The sequence below is a fragment of the Nestor notabilis genome, unplaced genomic scaffold, assembly GCF_000696875.1.
Source record: "Nestor notabilis isolate BGI_N333 unplaced genomic scaffold, ASM69687v1 scaffold2741, whole genome shotgun sequence".
Taxonomy (NCBI): domain Eukaryota; kingdom Metazoa; phylum Chordata; class Aves; order Psittaciformes; family Psittacidae; genus Nestor; species Nestor notabilis.
In genome coordinates, this window is record NW_009913155.1 from 52,657 (window position 1) to 68,816 (window position 16,160).

At 37.8% G+C, this 16,160-nt stretch overlaps 1 protein-coding gene across 1 annotated transcript in view; it reads right to left on the reverse strand.

Annotated features, from left to right (window-relative positions):
• Positions 1–16,160, reverse strand: part of NCKAP5 (NCK-associated protein 5) — an 86,676-nt gene that overhangs the window by 50,914 nt on the left and 19,602 nt on the right. The window contains exons 3-7 of the mRNA XM_010022964.1: positions 15,029–15,133; positions 11,408–11,599; positions 7,045–10,898; positions 6,166–6,343; positions 1,859–1,937 (exon numbers count right to left, since the gene is read on the reverse strand). Coding sequence (XP_010021266.1) covers positions 1,859–1,937; positions 6,166–6,343; positions 7,045–10,898; positions 11,408–11,599; positions 15,029–15,133 — 4,408 coding nt within the window. The remainder of the gene's footprint in view (positions 1–1,858; positions 1,938–6,165; positions 6,344–7,044; positions 10,899–11,407; positions 11,600–15,028; positions 15,134–16,160) is intronic.

Here is a 16,160-nt window from a genome sequence, read left to right on the forward strand (position 1 = left end):
ATCACTGGCACATCCTGCATTAGGACTCACTGTGCTAATGTTAACAGATTTGCCTAGATTTCTATTATTTTTACTGTGCCAATATAACCTATTGCATATAACGTCTCCCATCATCTGAACTTCCTGACATTAACAGCTAGATCCTCAGAGCAATCTCCTTGGGTTACTCTAGATGGTTTGACAAGGCAGAATAGGTATAGCTGGCATCCTGTGTTGAGCATTTAAGAGACGGCATTGTCTAAGGAAAAGAAGATGCTTTTGCAATTGGTGTAATTCAGATGGTGAGGAGGTCTTTGCACAAGCTATAGAAACTTCCCAAGGGCAGCACTGCCTGGCATCTGTAGCATTACTTAGTGTGGACCTGGATAGACGTGGGCCACAGACCTACCTGTCACTATATGAATGTAATCAGCCCTGAAAAGGGTGAAGAAAAAGCTCTTGTCTTTGCAAAAAAGGACTCTGGTGAACAGGAGGACTGGAACCACAGAGATGACCTCTCCAAGCTAACTGAGGGCCTTATGAACCTAAGGCACAACTGACTTTGGGAAATGCCAACCAACCTGCTCCAGAACTACTATATCCTGTCAGAGGCTCAGATCTGGTGCCTGTAGGAGAAGCAAAACATTAACCCTCTCAAAAGCCACCTGCATGACACATTACAGGATGTACTAACCAAAGTAATATGTTGAAATATATAGCAATTAGGTCTCAGCCACAACCACCAATTATACTGATGAACACCAAGGAAGCACTGGAGTCTTTTCAGAAAAAAGCTCTGCAAATAGCTGTTTTTAATTCTTCAGTATCTAGATTAAAATATTAAACCCAAACGTTTCACATCAATTCAAAGTAGAAGTTTTGAGAATTTTGGGATGGAGACAAAATAATTCTGAGGAAAACTAATTCTGAACAATCTTGCATGAGGTATTCTCTTTTGGACAATTCTGAGTAACAGAAAGTAAGTCTTTAATTCACAGAGTGAGGAGTATGTATTTCTCTTTTCAGGACTAGTGCCTACCCACTCACAGAATCCCTTCGGAGTCTTACACTGCATTGTTAAAAGTCCCTGTTATTTGGTTGCTGTAATGGAGCTAAGTTATGGTTGGGTTCTTAGAAGGAAGAGTTTAGGGATCTTTTCTGCAAGTAAGATAGCCAGAGTTTATTTGCTGAATTCCGGACTGAAAAAGATGTTCAAGTCAATAAAGTATGCAAACATTTTCCTACTACCCCAAAGAGAAATGTGTTTCAACATGATACCTCTGTTCAGCCTCACTTGCTAGGTTGACAATATTAGTGAAATTAAAGAGCATCTGGCTAGCCAAATCACTTACAGTGACCTGAAAACACTGAATCAGATTTTAACTATTGCTGCAGTCTCTGCCTACAAAGGGAACAACTTTAAGGTCTCTTGAACTGACATCTGGTTTGCTACTCCTTCTGATTTAGTTTATTACAGAAATTATTCTGCTATTCAGAATTTTTTTCTGAATTTTATTAACTCAAGAAGAGATGACAGAGTTACAGTATATCAGTATTATTCCCACTGAAAGTATCATGCATAACTACCCTTGAGTTAAGCCACTATATGTAACCAACTAGTTTTGGAGGCTGAAATGATCTTTCTTAGCCAGATTCCAAAGCCCTTCTGTCAGGACTGAACTGACCCACAATTGGTAATGGTATGTATTCATTTTTTATGTAGTTGGTGAAATCAGATTATCCAGGAATAGAGCTAAATGGATGCTAAAGCCAACATTAGCTGGGCAAACAAATGAAGTAATGAGAATTAAACATGTTTGGGTTTTTTTTTTCTAAGAACTGACAGTAATAAAATCCAGTGTAAAACATAATTCTGTACCTATCACGTGACTCTGACATGTAGTCCTTGTCAAGGTGTCCTCCTCTTCTTCTTGCAGGTTTTCCGTGACTACTTTAGCCTGTACATAGTACAACAACAAAAGTGAAGAAAATCTGTGACTCAGTTACGTTGCTTCAGGGTAACTACAGTCTATTTTTTCAGAAATAAACCAGAATAAAGTTACAGGGCAGTTAAGCACGGAAGAGTTCATTCTATGGACAGTATCTGAGGATAACAACTTTTAACTTCACTCAAAGTCAAAATATGCAGCAGTCAAAAAAAAAACCCTTTGGAAGATGCAATTCCTCAAATGGAAAAACTCTTTTTTGCAGTTGTTCTGACCTCTTTGTTTCCCTCTAGAAATACCATGTTTCAGATTCTATGCTAAAAAAAGTGAACTTAATACGTAATGTGTTATCTCTCTAGTTCAGTTTGCAAACACAGAACTCTGGCATTTTTGTTTCCGCTCCTGTTTAAAAGCAGTAATTAGCTAAACAGTGAGAAAAACTTAATTTAAGAATGCAGGGCACACTAAGAGCCTGTATGTGTTATTCAAGTATGTGTTAATCAAATCCCCTAGACATCCTAGTTTTCAGCCGAAGGCATATTTTTTGCTGTTCTTCTGCACTGTTTCCCAAGAGTATATATAATCTGGGTATCTTCCTAGCTTACAGTGAAAACCCCCTCCATTACATGCCATCAGTGGCCATAATTCAAATCCAGGGACATATTTTTCTGCCATGATACATAAATCAAACAGGAATGAAGATACTTTCAGGGTGATGAGAGAAGGAAAGCCAGCACTGCAGAAAAAAAATAATTATTTTCAATATCTCAGAGATTTTAAATTATTTATTAATCCCTCTGCTGTTTTAAACTACTTACAGCACATCCACAATAACATTAAATATGTTCTGTAATATAAACCAATAGAATTTATCATCATTTGCATGACATATCTTTGATCATAGTATATATTCTGCTTGTCTGGCTTATACAAGTAGCCTTATTGACCTCTTGTGACTAGCCTCAGTCAGACATGAAAGACTCGCTCTCCATATATATAAAGTGCACTTATAATCTCCTAATCCCTGAGATTTGATTACATCTTTTTTTCTTCTGAAGTAACACCTCAGGCTATGGAAAATTAAGACAAGAGTATGTGATCATGCACAGAATGGGTAAAAAAATTTCTCACATTTGCAGACTGCATGGCAGTCTGTGGCTTACTGCTGATGTGACATTTCACAGTATTAGGACAGATCTCTGGGTACTCCCCAAACACACAGACTGCAGACAGACAGTGCTATACAAAGCTCCTGGTGTCTCGATTTTGGTGCCACACTTCCACCTCACAAAGTAAAGCCCATGGCTTTTCTAAATTACACTGGGCTGTAATAAAATCACATAGATGAAATGAAGCAATGCAGCACAAAAATGATTATATCTCACCTTAAGCTCCAGCCAAGGACATGAAAAAGTATTGGAGAATGTGGAATATCCTTGGTGTGGGCTAGAGGATTATGTATTTCTGTTGGCTGGCCTTTAGAACAAAGTGCTATTTTGATGAACACTAACGGGAAGCATATCCCTCTGAAGGTGAAAGCACACGGCCGCCACTGGTGGAACATTGCTTTTTCCATAAATTCAGTGGCAGTCAAGCAATAACATTCTTTGCATGAACAGAATCAGACGTAATTGGTGCATATGTTACAGCGTAATAGTGCCCCAAGTCTTTACCTGGCACATCATAAGGGAAGAGATTTAGACATCAAAATTAAATAGGCTTTAAAGGAAAAACTTGCTAGGAAATTAATGTTAAAAAATGTTATGGCCAGGATTTAAAGAAGCAGTATACATGATACGCAGTTTTGAAATACAGCAGCTTCCACGCTAAACCTGTATGGCTGAATGCACTTCTCATTGTTCAATAAAGAAATCTTCATAGTTTAGGGTCTTTCAAAAGATTTATGCTGTTTTCTCCAAAAGATTTTGTTTTGTCTTTTTTACAAGCAAAAAACCGCACAACAGGCCATTCTACTGCATGTGATTGTTTTCAGTCACAGCTGTCTCCCAGTCCTTTGCAATCTGCTTCAAAGTAAGCAGACACCAAAGAATAACTGGAAATTATAGTAATATGATGCATGAACTCTGAATTCAAAGATTTTCCATTGTTTTTCTTGTAGAATTTTGGAGGACAAGATGAAATATCATAAACTGTGGAATATTAAGGTATATCTCTTTCACAGGTTAGCATTAAGAACTGTAAGCATGTTTTTAATCTTGTTATTCTATATGTCCCCAGTCTTATGGCACTAGGTATTTCTTTCAGGAATGAAGTGACACAAAAAACCGTAATATGAAACTCAAGAACATGAAGCATATTATGTAACTTAAAAAACAATACCAAAAATACTTGGATTCCCAATGAACAAAGGAGTGTACGGTATGTGACAGGTAAAGCCTTTTCTCCGTGATTAAGATGCCCTTAAAAATGAAACAGTATAATTAGCAGTTCTCCATTATTTTTGTCTATTAAGGACAATCGTTGTAGTTACCTAATAAAACAAAGCATGTTTCTTGAAGATATACTTAAGAGTTCTAAATGACTATTATTGCTATGTTTAGAGAGACTTCACAAAATGACAGACAAAAAGCACAGCAAATTATTCCAGCATTAGAAAACAATGAGTTAGAAAGAAACTGCAGAAGCAATGCGTAGAGTTTTTTGTACTTCTGTACAGTGAAGATATACCCTAAGCTGTCAGGACCATATTAAATGGGGCATAGTTAGAACTGAGTGGCTCTGATAAGGGGCTCTGCTTTGCTATCAAAGTTCTAGATCAGCTGGATTGAATTTCCTGCATATTGCACATTTCCAGACTTTCATTCTCTCTCTTTCCTTTCAGTGACACTACAAGGACAGCCTTAGATATGCTTATAATTTGTGGTTTTATAATGCAGGAGACATCTACATTTTCAAAGAAGAGATGATACCACAGAAGTCAGGAGGAAAAAGTTTTCAAACACATTCATTCTGCATATGTTCACTGTTAAGTTTTAAAAATGACCTTGCAGATGTTCTTAGAATAGACATCTGCATTAAAGTAAAAAAACACTTGTCTGAAGTTGAAACTATGCATGGGACATTTTAACCTTAAGCATCCTAAATGTCAGTACTAAGCTAAGAGTTTTTCCAGTTCCCATTATGAAGCTTTTTGAAATTTATTTTACCCTTGAAACACATCCCAAAGAATTTGTATTTCAAATTCTCTCAGATGAAATAGTTGCATGTACTATACTTCCGTAACTCAGTTTTAGCAGAACAACAAAAGTGAAAGCCTTAACTTCATGATCAGTATTGCATTTGGCACAAGTTTTCAGTCTACTTGGTGGAAATTGTGACTATTGTTAATCACCATAGTCAAGACAGCTACAGGAATGAGAAAAGAATGCTCATCAAGTTAAAGCATCTCTGTTTTCCTGGTGCTTGGACTTTAAAACATCATGGGAAAGGCCCCTGCTAGGCAAGAAATTGATCACTAAATTCTATGTTAATAGAAGCTTCACAAGGAAGTGCACCCATTAGTCTGACTTTGGGCTACGATCCTTGACTGCATGTATACTTGATGCAGAAAAGTTAGCCACTTGCATAACCTTTCAAGAACCAGAATCTAGCAGCTAACAAAAAAAGAAATTATTTTTCTTCTAAATTGTATCATCCCTACTTTCTGGGTAAATTAAAGAATCAGATATAATTAGTACCTTGTTGAAGCATAAAACTAACTACAGGGCATTAAATGCAGATTTTCCATGGTACAGAGACATGGGTCAAATGTATGCTTTTGCTTTTGAAAGACTCCCTCTTAAGTAACAAATATTCTCAAACATCGTCAAATACTTTGTCTCTTCCTCATCAGCAGTGCACTTTTTAGGTTAAATGATTTCTATAATGTTCAGAGGAATGTTCAATGCTGGCATGCAATTTTCAGGGAAAGGGGAGAAAATAAAAAAAAAAAACGGTCCTATTATTTCACTCTACTAGAGTATGATTATAGCATCGTCGTGCATATATCTCCATTGGAATTGAATTGCCAGCAGAAGCAGTAGGATCTTCATGACTAGCCATATCATATGGCCTGTGCTCAAACTGCCAACTTTTGTATTAATTCACAATCCTCTAGCTACACAAAATCCTTCTATCATATATAAACAGCTATTGTTCTGTTTGTCTGTATTGACAATCAGGAGCACCTGCAGAAGTTAAAAAAGAACATAATAATGTTTTCATATACCAAAGCACTTACCAGGGTCTGATTCTGCATTTCCATATCAGCTTTTGTGTTGCTGTTTTTCTTGTGGCTTCCTTGAGAGCTGATAGAGTTGCCGTGAAGAGAGGAGCCCTGGGAGCTGCCCTTCGACACACTCCTGTAGGAAACATTATTTGATCCACTTTCTGTCTGCTGAGCTGCTTTCTTATCAACTCTGCAGGTAGAGAGTGATTCCTCTGATAAATTACATTGCCCTTCTTCAATCACTCTACTTTCCCATTCCTTTAATGTTTAAAGTAACCTCTCTGTATCTTTCTGTCTCTAAACCTTTGAGTGATAAATGTTTCTAACTAGCCTTGATCAAACCTGTCACTTACAATTTCAGGTAGTATATCAATTTAGCCTTTCACATATAATGATTTATATTATATTTGGGACTGCTGTGGGGCAAACTTGAAAACACAGTATAGCAATTGTTAAGTTCTGTGAGTGAAGGTTGTGGTAGCTAGCAACGTAATTAATTCTGACTAGTTACCAAATATATGTCTGCTGGTTACAATACATGAAGATGGAATACATTAAAACATGTACCTAAATATCCCCAATCTTTACACACCATCTGCTTAGATTCTTGATTTCTGGAATCATTTGAATTTCTACCAACTTGGATGTAACTTGCCATTCTTTATTTCAAAGACCAACGGTTTGGTTAACAAAGTAACATGAACAAAATTATCATCTCATTATTAATGTTTTGGGGGTCTTTTTTGTGCAGAGATTAACATCCTGAATGTCTACCTACTAATTACTACTACGCATTCTTAGCGTATGAGAAACACATTGAACTTAGCAGTTGATCAACTATAAAGCTACAGTGTACAACACCACATCCCAAACTGTGTTCCAGAGTTTTACCTGTTTAAAAGATCTTTCATAAAATTGTCTTTTGGTGAGAATGTAGATGTGCTGGAACCTTTGACTTGTTCACACTCAATCCCACCAGGAGTGTCTTGTGAAGGTTTCAAAATTTTGCTCTCCATGACATCAGCTAAAATATCACCATTGCCTGTTTTCCTGTTAATTTCTTTTTCTATTTCACAGTGTTGTTCAGTTTTCTGTTTTTCTCTTCTTCTCTCTAATTTTGCCTGCCTAATTCCAAATCCTGAAATTCTTGCATCTTTTTTTTCTACCTTTGTTTTAGGAACATCAGTCTTCCGGCTACTCAGTGCTGGGAGCTTACTCTTTCGAAAGCCAAACCAACTAGCTATAGAGGGCCCAGTCCTTTGTTTAATCTCTGCAGTGGGAGACTTAGTTTGTCCCTGACCCTTTTGCACGTTTTCTTGGATGCATAACATGACTTTTTCCTCTATTGTAGGTTGCAGAGCCGGGGAACTCAAAATACTGGTACCCTTCTCAGAGGCTTCTGCTAACTGTAAACACAACTGCTGTTTTTGTGACTTTGTTGATTCCAGTTTCTGAGAACACTTTATTCCATCTGAGCTTTGAAATGATGAAGTTTGTTTGGAAGATACAGAAACTGATGCTTCTAGCTCCAGTTCTGCTGGTAGAACACTTTTTTTACTATGAGCTTCATGTTGAAAACTTTCAGTGCTTTTCTCACTCTGGACAGACAAGCTGCGTGCATCTTCCTGAGAAAATGGTTTGTTTCCATTGCATTTTGAAGTGTTGTGAAACAGGTCTAGTTTTGGAGATGATCTGAAGGGCAGTTTGCTTGGGCTTCCATGCTGGCTATTACAACTAGTTGTATTTCCAAGAGAACCTTGTCTAGAATAGGAATTTTCTGTGGGTTTAGGAGTATATGAAAGAGTCTCTGGAGTCACTGCTGACCCAGGAATGGGCTTGATTTGAAGTCCTTCCACGGATGAGTTCTGCCTTGTTAGAGAATTTCCTCTATCAGAAGTATTTGTAATAATCTGAGTCCGTACTTTTCCAAGACCTTCTGTTGCAGGGGCAGATGGCTTTTCCCCTGTCTGAATGCTGAAACTCTGACTGCGAGCTTTCGCTCCATTCATGCCCAGAGCTGGCTTCAAGTGTGACTTGTTATTAGAAGAAACAGATCTCTTAACTAATTTGTTTTCTAATCCATCTACTCTGTCTACCACAAAGTTGCAGTTTTCGTGTGAATGAGGCGATGCTGAATCCATACTAAGTCCCACAGTAAAATTATTTTTTACTTTAGTATCAGACTTAGAGTCTTTTAATTCAGCATCCGTTGCACTTCCACTGGTTACACATATAGATTCATTTTGCTTGTACTTACTTGAACTCACATTACTTTTGGAAGCTGCATTTATACTGTCTTTTTCCTGTTTCCCTGGTACAGTAGAACTCTTGTGGAGAAGTTGGGGAGATTTGACAAATAATTTCAGTCCTACAGGGAGACGGGTTTTCATTCCTTTCTCGTCAGAGTTTTGGGTAGCATGCGCAGTGTTACTACCATGAAACAGTGTTGACAATGGGAAATTGTTTACCTGAGATAGTGAAGGCTCATTTGTGTTTGTGGTATGACATTGAGGAGTTGCAGGGAGAATGTTTGGCATCTTTTGTGGCTGATCCACCCCAGTGTCACAAGAAATATCTTTTTTGCTCGAATATGTGTCTTGTGAAGAAGTTGTTTCCAGTGACGGAAAACCTAGAGAAAAGGACCTGGCTGTTTGAAAATCTGTGTTAGGAAATTCACGATTCCTGTGGAGACCCAGCTGATTAGGGCTTTTTGGGCAGACTTGCTTTGTAGAAACTTTGGGAAGTTCTTGGCATGCACTAAGGGGTTGCTGAGATATGCTCTTATTTTGCATAATTGCTTCTGCATTTTCTTGAAGATAAGATAATTCAATTTTGGCCCCAGAAGATATATTTTTTGCTTGCAATTCACGACTAGATTGATTATGAAAGCCAGAGTTCACAGTTCCTTTTGATGGTGATGATTTCAGTATATTCTTTGCTGTTTCACTAGGACCAGCTCCTCCTAGCTTTACCACTACAGGTGGTGAATGAGCATAATTAGGCCGAATCAACAAGGATGTTGACCTGCCTGGAGGAAGGGGTGGGGATGGTGATTGGGCTTCTACAGTTGTTAAATCACAATGAAAGTCTCTGGTTGGAGGTTCTCCATAGTCATTGGGCTCTATAAGGTGCTGAGACAACAGTGGTGTTGCTGGATTCTGACTCTTTGGGAACTTTGACCGGTCGCTTCTGCCTGGATGTTTTAAGCTGGGCAGAGGGTGGACAGCAGTCTTTGGAACCTGAAAGTCGACTTTCGAGTCAAAATTATGAGGTGGGCTTTGTGCCTTTTTGAATTTTGAAAGCTTTACAGGTGGCAGAGCAAATGATTTTTCAAGGGCTGCAGGGCCTACTGCTTCAGCTACAGCTGTGTCCTCATTCTCTGTCATCACAGTTTTTTGTGGAGAAAATTTACCTCTGCTTGGTATTTTAGTCAAGTTTGGCTTTTGATTGATTCCTGAATGCACAGTGGAGCTTGAACTGGCCTTGTATGATGCATCATACACTGGCTTCACTAGTTTTTGCCGTGGAATATTTTGCAGCATCATTCTTCCACAGTGTGAAGATTCATTGCAGGTTGTGGGGACAACAGTGCTTTTATTCCCTGTATTATCTTCAAGAGTCTTTTTCTCAGTTTCATCTTCAGGTCTTTCTAAAGCAATGTAGTTTCTATTATTGGTTCCTGTCTGCAAATCAGTTATTCCCTGAGGTATAAATTCAGTATATTCTGCACTGGACGTAGTTTGTGGCTGGTTGATTGAAATTTCATTTCTTGTTACAGTGACAACTCCAGTTTGATGTGAGCTGAATTCAATAGGCTCACCATCCTCAGCATCAAATATTACTGTAATACACTCTTCAGAAGAGGTCTTTTTTATAACCTTTTGTTGTTTAATGAAATTACTTGTCTTTGGCCTAATGTCTGAGGGAGCAGATATCTTTTTTTCCTCTTTGTCAGTAGACACAAACTGAGAATTCTCTGTGTCTTTGAGCATGTCAGAGGTCTTCATGTACTTCTCGGTAAAAGGAGTTGCTAATAAATCCGATGGACTTTTCTCATCACTGCTTTCTATGTGCAGTTCATCCAAGACTTCATTGTCATCAGTATCTGAAAGCTGAAAATTAAGGTCCTTCCAGCCTACATTAGCATGGCTCTGATCTAACTGTAACTCAGGCAGCTTTGCTCTAGTGCATGATTTTACTTCTGCCTGAAATCCACTGACAAAACTAGTCAATTTTTCAGGTCTTTCCTTTGAATTAAAATATAAACTTCTTTCTGGCAAGTGTTTCCTATTAGGATCCCAGTCAAAGAAACTGTCAGAAATGCTGTGAGTTAATTTGTTACAATAGGTCCTGCAGTCTTTGCTTGGTACTTCCTGCACCAACAGTAAGGATGAAGAGTCGTCATCTGCATCATCATGTGAATCTGAATCATAAGAGAAAGTTTTGTTATGTTCAATGCAAATACTTCCTATTTCTGTTGGCTTACAGTAAGTCTGTTCATTATGGCCACCACATTTAACTCCAGGGGAATATATTCCTTCATTAGAGTTCATGCAATCTTTGTAACCCCATTTTGATATTACTGAAGGTGATTCAAGTAATATTTTTTGCTTCTGTAATTTCTTCAGCCCTTCTAAGATATGGTTTTCCTTGATACGAGTTGGAGGTAGATCATCTGCAGGACTTGAGAGGTTGCTTGGGAGTGAGGAGCCAACACTTATTCTTTTATCCCAGCTCACAGATGACTGTTAAAACAAAAGAAAATTCACATATTACTCACCAGTGCTGTTAATAAAAAGTGTTACCATTTTAGAAAACACATATAGGAGTTGCATAGGGTATTACTTTTCATCCATAGCTATTAATAGCAATGTTTTTGTTTTTTTTTATAAAGGATTTCACAGTGGTGTGAAGGCTGCAGCGCATTTAAAACCTGTAGGAAGAACAATATGAATGGAAGGATTAAGATAAAGAAGAACAATCTGGACTGTGAAAGACAGAATAAATGTCAGAATAAATGAGGAAACTGTGATCAAACTGGAGTGATAAAGGAATTGTTAAAGAAGAATTAAAAGGGGGAGAGTGAAAGGGAGGGAGACATTTGGGACAGAACCCTTACTGAGTTCAGTGACAACTGTTTTAAATATAAAAGAGAGAGGTAAGTGAAAAAAAAAATCTGAAATAGGCAGCTTTTCAATTAATCTTGTTGCAGACTAACCTAAGCTAATAAATGAAGAAAATTAATTTGATTTACCCTTTTGCTGCATGTCTTTCTGTCATTCCATGTGTAGGAGGAACCGCTGGAATATTCACTACAAGCACTTGAGAGGGAGAGTTCACTGCTACTGCAGCTGCTCCGGGGATACAGGCGGCCAGGACCTGTCATATTTAATTGACTCTGGCATTTCAAAACGGGTATACTGGATTTCACATTCTGCTGGCATTCCTAAAATATGAGAAGAAATAAAAATATCTTATGGGTGGAAAAAGATCATTTCCTCTTGATTAAGAAGGACAAAGAAAAAGCAAGTAAGCTACTTATGCATTCCTGTTATGCCATTAGCATCTGGTGAATTTAATACAGAGAACTAAATTAAAAATTCCTAAAAGTTTAATTTGTTAGGGCAAAATTCCACAATCTTCCATGTTTTCTTCTTTATTCTCAAACCAATATTCTGCTATTCTATTGCTAACAATTATTGTGAGTCTATTTGAATTATGCTTTGTACATAAGCAGCGTGCCTGAGTGAGATACAGAAAACAAAGTTATAAGAATACAAGTATATCTTGACAACTGCATTATAGCCCTACAATGTAACTGATGAGGCTGTGCACCCTGGACAAGGTAAATTAATTTACTATCCCAACCAGAATGTCCACTGAGAATGGAATCTCTCCATTACAGTCTAATTTTGGTTTCCTATCTAGTTCAAAGCTTTGTCTAAGAAACTCTCTGACGTAGGACAATCCATCTTTGTGTCACTTGCAGACAGCTGAAGTCTCTTGCTTATGCAATTTATTGACACTTTATGGCTGCCTTTAGTACTTGTGTAGTTATCGCCCTTCTCCAAATGCAATTTCAGCTGACTGTGACTAAGTGCCAGCTTTGAGGAAGAGAGTAATGAAGAGCAGATAGCACTTTAGCTAAAATATTAAACCTCTGTAGGAGTATCTAGGATGCCTTTAATTTGTTTTCAAACTAATACTCTTGTGCCTAACAGTTAGAGCTTCTTTAATGTTAAGTGCCTGCATCATTCTGTTATGCTATTCTCCAGTTTCCTTACAGAATCAGACATCTTTTTAATTACCAGGAGCACCAGACAGAATGACATGGCTACCTGAAAGAGGCTGTAGTGAGGTGTGGGTTGGTTTCTTCTCCCAAATATTAAGCAATAGGATGAGAAGAAACAGCCTCAAGTTGTTCCAGGGGATGCTTATACTGGGTATTAGGAAAAATTTCTTCACTGAAAGGGTTGTCGAGTACTGGAGCAGGCTGCCCAGGGAAGTGGTGGAGTCACCATCCCTGGAGGTATTTGAAAGATGTGTACATGTGGCACTTAGTGATATGGTTTAGTGGTGGACTTGGCAGTGTTAGGTTAATAGTTGGATGCAATGATCTTAAGACCCCTTAAGGGTCTTTTCCAACCTAAATGATTCTATGATTCTATATGACTCTGTTTCATAAAACTTTGCTTCAGATTTCATTAAAGCAAGCTCAAAAAATATTTATTGATTTTGCATGTAGATATACCCCAAACTAATTTTGCCTAGATGAAAATTTTACCTTTATATTCAGGAAGACACAAGAAATACGAAGTTATTGAATCCACAAAACAATTATTGAAACCGTGTATGTAGTAGACACAGCTTCTTCATGCTAATCTCCGGAAAAATGCTGTTTGTAGGTGCTTCTCATACACTATCATGTTTGTTGCCCTTCTGCTAATTTCTTCCATTTATTCCCCCATGTCCTCCCATTTATTACTACAAGGGTTGAACCTTTTTTCAGTTAAATGGGAGAGAGCAGAATTTTTACTGCCGAGGAGTTCATCAGTACAGCTGCTCATTGCTCAACTGATAATAATGTTCTGTTTTTGACAAACGTAACTACAGGGCAAATCATTATTCTCTGTCACAGGCAAAACCTATGAATGGGAAAATCATTTAGAGGTAGCAAGAGCACATTTCACCTCTGGGAATTATTGCTACATGTTCTCCTATGATGTCAAATGGATGCAAGAGGAGTAAGCCTTTAAATCCACAGGCTCTGGGAAAAACACATCTTTCAGTGTGAGGCAGGCTGATGCCTGTGTTTTGGGCTCTGAAAAAGACTTTCTTGCTTTGCTGAGACAAATTCTTCTTTATTTATGACATCGTGGTTCCCATGGGAGACCCTCTCTTATCAGCTTCCCCAGCTACGACGGCATCATTCCCTGTGAGGTTGACTATATAGAGGCCACTGGCAGCATCTGCTTCTTTTGGCTATTTTGTTGCCTTTCAGCTATGGCACTGGGAAAACATGTCATGTCAAATTTCTGCCCTTTATACTAGGCTACGTCCCAGTCAGCATAGCGTGTAAGGGAAGGATGCCTGTAAAATCCTTCCCTATAAGAGTCTCCTATTGGAGACAAGAGGAGATCACAGTGTACTAACAGGTATTGCCTTCCCCTCCTGTCATCTTCAGCTTTTCTATACCCTCATTGTTTCTTTTTCACCTAAATTGAGGAGAAAGGCCTTTGGTCCTACAGTTTTAGCAGTGGGAAAAATGGAGATACCCAAGCAAAGCGAAAGAACAGTGTATTACTGTAATCATCTCTATTGTTTAAGAAATGAGAAGATGTGCAAAAAATATCACACCGTTACAGATGCTGAAGTAGGATATCCATCCAATTTCTACATTGCATTCAGATACTGAGAGTGGAATTTTTCCCTGAAATTTGCCTTTATTCTTATAATTATCTAAGAAAGTACTTTGAATAGTATGTTTATGATGTGTTCATTAAATATATTTAACTTGCATACATGTCTATTAACCGACACAGTGAAATTTTAATGTTTTGTAATTCTGACTCTTAAGTCCTTACTTTTAATGAAATTAAAGGCCTGAATGTAGTATTACAATTTAAATACATAATTTTCACTGGAAATCAGAGAAAATGGAAAGAATCAGACTATTAGACAAAAAACTATGTTAGAAAAACCCAACCTGAAGGCTTAATCACATATAATGCAAAGGTGGTTAGCATTTTTGTGGACCTTTGAAACAATGCCTTTTCATTAAAGTCTGTATTACAAAGGAGATTACATTTTTGTTGACACTACTATATTTCAGGATCAAAGGCACACACATGTTCAATGCTCTGTTCTTGTCCTCTTTCCCCCTGTGACTTTTGTTTTTTAAGCTACTTTTCTCTTTGACAATGAAACATGAAAGCCACACTGGCTAACGTTTTGCCAAATAAGCACAAAGCTAACCCCATCTGAAAAAGAAAAAAAATGCAGAGCCTATGAATTTTTAAAAGTTCATACATAATATATCATAAAAGTAGGATGAATAATACGGTGTATGGGCTTTAATAAAAAGCTCCTTGACCATTTCTCAGAGATTCTGAGATGTAATCAATACCCAAAAAGGTATACTGGGGACATTGCTAAGATATACGCTTTTTTTGCACAGAGTGACACTATCTGCTTACTATATCAACTGAGGACACAATATTGAATTTCAGAGAACAGAAGGAAGAAGAAGTATTCTTATCTGCCTCAACAGTGTTTCAATTCAGAGCTCAGCTTTATGGCTCATCCCTGGCATTAGACTTCCGAAGCAAAAAGGAGGGTCCCAAATAAGGGGTACAAGGACAGCATAAAAACTCACGTGAATCTGAGCATCAGCAGTTCGAGACTGCATTAGGCTTCTGTTTCGTTCTACTTCTGAAAGCAAATCCCCAGATGAGAGGTCTAAGATGCGTGAATGGAGTTTCTGGGGGAGCAGAAAGGAATGAGCGAAACATAAGCATTTGTCAAATATGCAGCAGATCAACATTTCTAAAATTTCTCTGCTGTTAGATTTCAAGGGAAAAGAAGACTCCGAGGTAAAAGAGGATTTGTTCTAATTTGAAACATTGCTGTTTGTGCTTACTTTGTCCAAGACTTCTTGTCTGCAGAACAGATCATTCTTTATCCAAAAGAAACGCTACTTTTTCTTCTGGTCACTGTTTTGCAACTTATCATTACTTCACATGCAACTATGACAAATGAATACAAGTCCCACCATTATCCATAGAGTTTGACAGGTTTCAGGAAAAAAGCATAAAAATGAATTACAAAATTAACATTTACAAATTAATCAACGTGGTGTTTTATTTTTGAGCTGTTACACCTTGAGTGAATGACTGCAAAAGTGACCCTATTTTTAAACAGCATTGATCTGCTGAAGGCCTCCTTTGCACACATTTTAACTCAAAGTCATTACTGTCATCTGTTAGGAACAATTAATGTGAATAGAAAATAATTGCATGGGGGAACTAGGGGACTCAGAGGATTTCGTGCATTAATATTCACATGCTGTTCGATTATAAACACAGTTCTTTTTTTCAGTTTTGCTTGGAAGGATGGCTAAGCTTGTGCCTTTTCCTCCATGTTCACCTGTATACTAATTACTAAGGCTTTCAGTGTGCATTAAGCCTGATTTGCTTTAATCGCAGTTTCAATAAAATCCGTGGTTTATGCGAATGCCTTGGCCAAAGACTTCAAAAGAATAAATATCTGCAGCCTTGTCAGTCATTGGACCAACATATCATGTAACAGGCAGTATGGATCTGACTCACAGTCCACTGAAATCAATTAAAAAGGACTTAAAAAACCCCAACCAAACAAAAAGAGTTTGGATCAGGCTCTTTTCATTTCCCCACTAATTCTCCAACTTGAGAGACCACATCTACCCCCTCCACAGCACCAGGAACTCAATCTGGAGGAAAAAATGGAGCAGACCCAGCTAGGGTGCTTTG